Source organism: Vicia villosa, linkage group LG1 (genome assembly GCF_029867415.1).
Source record: "Vicia villosa cultivar HV-30 ecotype Madison, WI linkage group LG1, Vvil1.0, whole genome shotgun sequence".
NCBI lineage: Eukaryota > Viridiplantae > Streptophyta > Magnoliopsida > Fabales > Fabaceae > Vicia > Vicia villosa.
Window position 1 is genome coordinate 239,980,523 of NC_081180.1, and position 8,522 is coordinate 239,989,044.

The 8,522-nt window shown below is 36.5% G+C and overlaps 1 protein-coding gene across 1 annotated transcript; it reads right to left on the bottom strand.

The window, feature by feature from the left end:
• Nucleotides 1-6,280: 6,280 nt before the first annotated feature.
• On the bottom strand, nucleotides 6,281-7,531 carry LOC131597408 (uncharacterized). Its single transcript, XM_058870110.1, has one exon. It carries the CDS (start codon nucleotides 7,529-7,531, stop codon nucleotides 6,281-6,283), a length of 1,251 nt encoding a protein of 416 aa, XP_058726093.1.
• Nucleotides 7,532-8,522: the final 991 nt, after the last annotated feature.

The following is an 8,522-nucleotide window of genomic DNA, read 5'->3' on the forward strand; positions in this document are numbered from 1 at the left end:
ACCTCCAAACTGTTCCATCTGCGAAATACCGTTATTGTGCAAAATCGAAGAAATGTTTAACCAGCGGCAAATAGCATACCAGACCCCTGCAAAAATCGGGCACTCGAAAAATAAATGAGACACCGTTTCTTCATATCCACACTCTCCAACACATTGGGTGGATCCTTGCCCAATAGCTCCTCGTCGAGCAAGATTATCTCTAGTCGCTATCCTATTTTGGAATAACCTCTAAGCTAAGCACGAAACTTTTGAAGGGATCGCTTTGTGCCACGCCTTAGACCAGACCAGACTAGAAGGATTACTAATTTGAGACAAAAGCACCTTATACGCTTCTCTAACAGAGTATGTGCTAGAAGAATACCATTCCCCGTTATTTAGATGCCTAATGGTGTTCCACCAATTAGAACTGTCTCTATCCCCTATTGTAATATAATCACCACTCATCCCGTATCTATTTACCAAATACCTATACCAAATTCCACTCCTCTCACAACTTATTTTCCACTCCCATTTACCCAGTAGAGCAAGATTAAAAACCTTCAAATTTCTAATCCCCAATCCTCCTTCTTCAAGAGGCATACACACCTTTTCCCGATGAACCCAATTTATTTTTCTCTCATTATCACTCCCTCCCCAAAGGAACTGTTTAAAAAGAGATTCAAGTTTTGATATTATACCTGTCAGAGCCTTGAAAAAGGAGAGAAAGTAAACTAGAAGTGCTTGCAAGACTGATTTTACTATTACCACTCGATCACCAATTGACAGAAGTTTATTCTTCCATCTTGATAACCTTGATTTCACTGCCTCAACTATTGGATGCTAAGTTTCAATTTTGTTTGGATTCGCACCAATTGGTAAACCAAGGTACTTGAAAGGACTGTTTCCCAGCTTACAGTGTAACACATTTGCTGCTTCCTCAAGCCACCTTTGAGCTATGTTAACCCCCACTAACAGACTCTTGTTAAAATTAACCTTTAGACCATAAATCAATTCAAATAATAACAAGTTTGCTTTTATTATCCTGATATTGGACCCCCCTTTTTCACCAATGATGAGGGTATCGTCAGCGTACTGAAGATGAGTGAATCGGTCTTCGCCCTTGTCAAATTTGAATCCATTAAACTTCCCCAATTCCGACGATCTTTTCATCAGCATATTAAATCCTTCTGCTACTATAAGAAATAAGAATGGAGACAATGGGTCTCCTTGTCTTAAACCTCGCCTCATCATGAATTCCTTTGTGGGACTGCCGTTTACCAGAACTGACACCGCTGAAGATCTTAGGCATTCTGAAATCCACCTCCTCCATTTATCTTGAAACCCCATCTTTGCCATCACAACATCCAAAAAATTCCACTCAACTGAATCGTATGCCTTTTCAAAATCCACCTTGAACAACATGACTTGTTTCTTCCTTTTCTTAGCCTCGTCCACTATTTCATTGGCGACCAAGATCCCGTCAAGGATTTGTCTTCCTGAAATAAATGCTGATTGAGTTTATGCTATTACTGTTCCGATCACTTTTTTTAATCTATTTGCCAGCACCTTTGAAATCACTTTGTAAATGCATTCTATCAACGATATAGGGCGGTACTCCAATATTTTTGTTGGATTTTTCTTCTTTGGGATCAGCACTACAAAGGAGCAGTTTTCCCCCTTAACCATTCTTCCATTTGCATGAAATTCAGCGATTATCCTAAGAAGATCTGCCTTAACTTCTTCCCAAAATTCTTCTAAGAAACCAAAGTTAACTCCATCAGGACCTGGGCTTTTATCACTATCACATTCCCACACCGCGTTCCGAATTTCCTCTTCTGAAAACTCTCGAACTAAGCCTTCACTTTGATCAGCTTCCATCCTTTTGAAATTCATGTTAGTCGGGATTGGTCGTAGTCCTCTAGACGTAAATTGACTCCGAAAGTGATCGAAAATGGCCTCTTTCATTTCAGTCACACTGTTCAACCTTCTTTCATTCACTACCAGGCTTAGAATTTTAGTATCCCTACTCCTTTTATTAATACATCTATGAAAAAACTTCGAGTTGGCATCCCCATCTTTTAACCATTTAACTCTGGATCTTTGCCACTGAATGCAGCTATTTAACCTTGAAAGTTTGTAAAGATTTGCTACTGCCTCTCTCTTGGATACAAGCTCTTCTTCGGTAAGGCTTGACTCTTCACACTTAATCTCCAGTCTGTTTAGTAAAATCAATCTAATGGGGTTCCATTACATTCACAAGGAAATCGACAAAAGCATGTGCAAGACTGCAAGTGACATTCACTTTGAAAAAAGTGAAGCCGCAATTATTAGCTTGAATTGTGGTTGTCTATTAAAGTACTCATGTCTGTTTCAAACAAGAGAGATAAGTACTACTCCTTTTGTGTCATAACTAGTGATCAATTTGATCATTTCCTACATATTAAAAAAACGTGAATAAATGAAAGAACATTGTTTTTATCAAAATAGTCATTATCATGTATTGAGAATTATTATTATTATTTTTTTGAAAAGATGACAAATATATATTAAAAGAAAAAAGAGTACAAAAAGAGGGGGGACATAAGACCGAAACCCTCAAAGATTAATCAAAACGAAAGCAGGGGAAACCTAGCCTATTATGAACTAAGTCGTCAAAAACAGACACAGGAGTTTCGTTCCACCAAACAAAACCTTGAATGGATAGGCCTAATGAAGCTAGTTTGTCTGCACAGTGGTTCCCTTCTCTGTATATATGAGAAATAATAAAAGACATATTGTTCGTTCTATATATATAGTTGAGCCATCTATTTCTTAATGAAGTGGGAACAGAGTTTAAATTGCTAAAAGCTTGTGTGACTATCAAAGAGTCAGTCTCTACCCACAAGGAATTCCAATTTCTAATTGATGCTTCTTCAATTGCTCTCATTACTCCAATAAGCTCTGCATTTAAAGCGTTGTTCTTACCAAGATTCTCCGTAAAACCGCCAATAAATTTAGCGTTGTGATCTCTGTAAACTCCTCCACAAGCTGCGTGACTCGGGACGCCGTATAAGGTTCCATCCGTGTTGCATTTCACCCAGGAAATTAGGGGAGGCTTCCATAATACCTCTATTAATCTAGTTGTTCTAGGAGGATGAAAAGATACTTTGAGAGCTTTCAGAATCAAGAAGTCTTTCATATCACAGGAGGAAGAAGCTTTGGTACACTTACCTAAGAGATGGACCTGAGCAATAATTAGATTTATGGCCCGCCTCCAATGAATGGTCTTGCTTTGAAACTTTCTCTGATTTCTACATAACCAAATTGTGTTAAAAATATTGACTATGGCAGAAATAATAACTACCATTCCTTGTTGAGACCAATTTTTGTTACACACATCCCAAATGTCCTTAAAGTTTAGTCTAAAGGTATGTTGTGTAATGCTGGAAAACCAGTCCCAAATATGTTGTGCAAACCTGCAAAACAGAAAAAGATGCACCATATTTTCTTCATGGAAGCCACAGAGAACACACATCGAGGGAAAAAGCATAATGCCTCTATTATTTAAATTCTCGTCTGTTGGAACCTTTGAGAATAGAAGTTTCCACACTAACAATGATTTCGAGGGAGGGATACAATTATTCCAAATCAGCTTTGTCCAGCTAAGGTTTACGTTAGGGGGGATTTAAATTTGTAAGCTTCTTTGAGAGTTAAATTACCTGCTGCAGAGTGTTTCCACCGTAGCTCATCTGGTCGAGACTCAATGGGGATATGAGACTGGTTGATAATACCAATAAGATTAGGAAACCAGTTTGCTAAATCACCTGGAACCGACCAATTAGAGTTATGGATGAAGTCAGCTACACTAGATTTTAGGTTAGAATGGAGAGTACAAGGAATATCCATTTGGTTCACTAAAGGCTCTCCATACCAAGCATCAGTCCAGAAGTTGATGGACATTCCATCACCAATAATCCAGTTGGAGTAAGCTTCCCTTGATACTAGACCATATGGAGGAAGAAATATGATAGTTGACTGGTTTATTGGATCTCAGCACCCTTCTTTTTAGCAGCATTGACCATTTTTTTTGAGAATTTATGAATTCCCAACGTAGCTTTAGATTGGCTGCTTCATTTATTTTTGAAATTTCTCTAATCCCAAGACCACCTTCATTAAAGAGTCTGCAAACCTTATGCCAGGCAACTGTTAACAACTTTCTTTTGTTTATATCACCACTCCAAACAAAGTTTCTTATACATTTCTCAAGGTCCTTAATGAGATTTGCAGGCCAGGAATAGATTGAGAGGATATACAAGAGAAAACTATGAACAACACTTTTAACAAGTTGTACTCTACCAGCCATACTCAAAAGAGATGCTTTCCATTTGGAGAGTTTTGATTTTACCTTGTCCACCAAAGGTTGAAAATGGAAGGATTTTGGCCTACCTTTGAAAATGGGAACACCAAGGTAGGTAAAAGGTAGCGAGCCTTCAAGGAATCCCAATTGATGAGCCATAGGGGATAATCTTTGATGATTTATATTATTTACATAGATGATGGATTTCTGAGGGTTGACTTGTTGCCCGGAACAGCTGGCGTAAGATATGAACAGATTTTTGAGGGCTTCAATACTGGAGTTTTTGGCTTTGCAGAATAGCATAATATCATCTGCGTAAAGGACATGTGATGGGATGGAGGTTTTCTAAGGGCCTTTAATTAGCTCCAACTTACCTTGCTCAACAAGCATTGTAATAGCTCTACTAAGAACGTCTTCTGCAATACAAAACAGTAAAGGAGAAAGGGGGTCTCCTTGTCTAACGCCCCTTTTACATTCGAAATATCCAGCCTGAGCACCGTTTATAGAAACAGATAGCCTTGCAGAGTTTAAAATGGTTTTGATCCAAGAGCAAAACTTTTCAGAGAAGCCAAATTTCTGTAACACTTTTAACAAAAAAACCCAATCCAAAGTGTCAAAGGATTTACTAATATCAATCTTGACAGCTATATTACCACCAAAGGATTTATTGTGCATCATATTTATAGCTTCTGAGGTTAAACAAATACAGTCTGCAATGGATCTCCCTCTAATAAAACCTCTTTGTTCAGGAGAAATCAAAAAGAGCATGATTGAGGCTAATATGTCAGCTAAAATCTTGGTAAGAATCTTAAATTTGAAGTTGGCCAGAGCTCTTGGTCTATACTGGTCCACGGTGATAGCATTTGATACTTTAGGATTTGAATTTGTATTTTATCTAAAGCTGATTCTACTTTCCTTAACATGTCGTGCACATTTCCAAAATGCTCTTTATTCCAAACCTTAAGCTTAGACTTGAGCAACTTGAGTTTTTGGGATAGAATATACATAGGACATCCAAAAAATTTAGTGCTCCACACCTCTTTAATGATACAAGTGCAATCTAGATGCTCAGACCACATTCTCCTGAACTTGAAATGTGAGACCTGCTTAACATTTTGAAAATTGAAGTCAACTAGAATTGGGTGGTGATCTGACCTGTGCCTGGTGAGAGTTGAAACTGAAGTGAGACTGCAAGAATTGATCCAATCTTGGTCACAAACCGCTCGATCGAGTCTTCTTTCAATTCGTTGAGATCCTCTACGATCATTATTCCAGGTAAATTCTGCACCTCTTGTAGGCAAGTGAAAGATATTGTTGGAATCAGTCCAAAACTGAAAATCTTCTATGGGGTTTTAAACGGGTTGGAGGAGCCACAATGCTCATGAGCTCCCAAAATGGTGTTGAAATCACCAATGTAACTCCAAGGACAATCACATAAGTTCTTCAGGTTGGAAAGATTGGTCCAAAGATCTCTTCTCCTTATATAATCTGTTGAAGCATAAATCACCGCCATGCCAAAACAATTAGTCCCATCCTTGATATGGAAAGCAACATGTTGATCACTGCTAGTGATAATTTGAGGGTCAAGTCGAGTATCACAGAAACACCAAAGATTTGGAGGAAATCCAGGTCTATCATTAGTAGCAAAGAGCTTTAAATTCAATCTATTGAAAAAATTAAGGGGAATTTTGTCCGACAACATCCAGGGCTCTGCAATGAAGCTGAATTCAGGATTTTGAGATACAATTAGCTTTTTTAGAGCTAATCTCGTGGGTTGATTAGCAAACCCTCTAACATTCCAATGGAGGCCTTTCATTGAGTAGCTTTAAAATATACTGTTCTGGCTCTGGTGTTGGGCCCAAAAGCAAGAGTTTTGGAGTATGATTTATCTTTTTTCTTAGCTTTCTTTGGGATTACCAATTGAAAATCCTTGTCTGGTTCCTTTCAAATATCTGATTCTTCTGCTTAGTTTGCCCAGGATTCTTTAAGGAGCACCATGTCATGCTGCACCTTTGGGTTGGTGGTGTACTCATCAGCTTCAGCATTTATATTATCTTGAGTAGCATCCACAAATTCAGAACCACTAGAACTACCAGAATTTTCCTCCAAGTCCTGTTCCAATAGCTGAAGCTTTTGATTGGTATTGATTTCAACATGTTCATCTTGGAAGCCATTGATAGGAACTAGGGATATGATCCCTTCCTCAGGTTGTGTATTCATCTCATTGTGATGGCCTAAGATTGAATCTGTCGATTTATCAGGATTTTCAATTATTTGGATTAGATCGTCTTGTGTACTGGGCACAGAAACATTGTTTTGGCTTTTATCCCTTGTCTGCTTCTCAACATAGACCTTTCTATGTTGGGATTTAGGATTATCCTTCTCCATGGCCTCATTCTTTTTTAGTTTTCTATAATTTGCTAAGTTGTGGCCAATAATCTTACAATGATCACAGAAATCTGGGATGTTTTCATAGGTGACATCAACAAAGAATGCAAAATTCTTTCTTTCAATAAGGATGTTATTTCTAAGATTTCCAATTAAATCTAGATCCACCATAATTCTTGCGAAGTGTCCAAAGGAACGATCAAACATTGATTTGGTTGTTGTTTCATCCATACAAATTGGGCTGCCAATTGCACTTGCTATTGCATAAAGTATTTTGGGTCTCCAATATTCCTGTGAAAGACCACTAATTCTAATCCAGGCCTGTGCGGAGGATTGACGTTGTTCATTGGGATTAAAATCTTTAGTCCAGGCAAATACTTTTAGCAGTCCAGGGTTTAGATTCCATGAGCTAGCCGACCTAACTCTTTGTAAGTCTTCGATATTAGAGAAAGAGAATTCAAAATAACCTTTACTTAACGATGTGAGTCCCCATTTGGCAAGAGAAGACCAGATTGTGGAGAGCTTTTGTCTTAAGGCATCAACTTTCAATGGAGCTGACCCCTTTGGCCAAAAGATTCTACCATGCAAGTTGAATTTACAGGAAGCTATTCCTGCAAGATATTCATCTTCAGGAATTGTGATAGAAATTCTATCACCTTTGACTATCGATTGAGGAAGCTGACTGATTGGGATATCACAGATGTTATTCACCGCCTGGGCAAAGGATTTTTTCACTAGTTTCAGTGGTTTTGCAACGGGTTTCGGTGGAATTGGGGAAGCATTAGTGGAGTCCAGACAAGGCCTAGGGATTACTACCGGTGGAGACATGGTCGGAGAAGACGAAAAAATCTAGTCGGTGGAGGAGAGCAAACCCATGTCTTTAGGTAAGCTTTTCCCTAAATATTGAGGAGAGCAAATCTAGTCGGTGGAGGAGAGCAAACCCATGTATTGAAAATTATGAAAGCAGTAATAATTTAAGAGTATAATCGGAAAAAAATTATATTAGAAATGAATCATATATTATAAAACATTTTAATTTTGGATCCTGGTAACGAGTGCCCTCAAGGCACTCTTTAAACATATTAAATAAAGAAAATATTTTTATAAAAATTAATATTTTAATTCCAATGTATTGGATACATGTATTTTAAAAAAAACTTATTATTTTAATCACTTAAAGAGCGTCTCAAAGATACTGATTAGTATTTCCTTTTAATTTTAAATAGTTCAATTATTATAGACATAGTATTAAAGAGAATTTTTTTTAAAAAAAAACTAAAATTCTCTTTGCTAGTAATGCAAAGATAAGTTGAAGAGAGAATATAGTAGGATCCCACCATATTTTGCTTTGTTCTCAGTGTAGAGAAAAAAGACAAGAGAAATGTTTAACTTTTTTTTTTTTTTTTTTTTGTAGTTTTCAATCAATATCCTTGTAAGAACTTATTTTTTGTTTCCAATCAATACCCTTATCTTAAGTTTTGTTTATTTTTCTAATGATAGTTTAACAAAATCAATTTAATACAGGTTTTGGATTATTGTGGTTTACATTTGCCCAAAGTTAAATGTATCGTGTTTTTTTTTACATGCCAGCCTATTTGCTTTTCTTATAAAAACAAATAAATTTTATAAATTAAATTAATTTAAATAATTGAAATAATAAAACAATTTATTAAATTAAAATTACTAAATTATTATTATATTTAAATGAAATATATATTTTAATAGATAGTGATAAAATATATTTTTTTATTACATAAAAATTGTAGCATTAATATTTTTTAATTTAAGAGTTCTTTTGTCCTTTCAAAAATAATTATAT

What these genes read in the sequence shown, in the direction of transcription:
- LOC131597408 (XM_058870110.1), bottom strand. Translation starts at nt 7,531, where the DNA reads ATGTCTCCACCGGTAGTAATCCCTAGGCCTTGTCTGGACTCCACTAAT.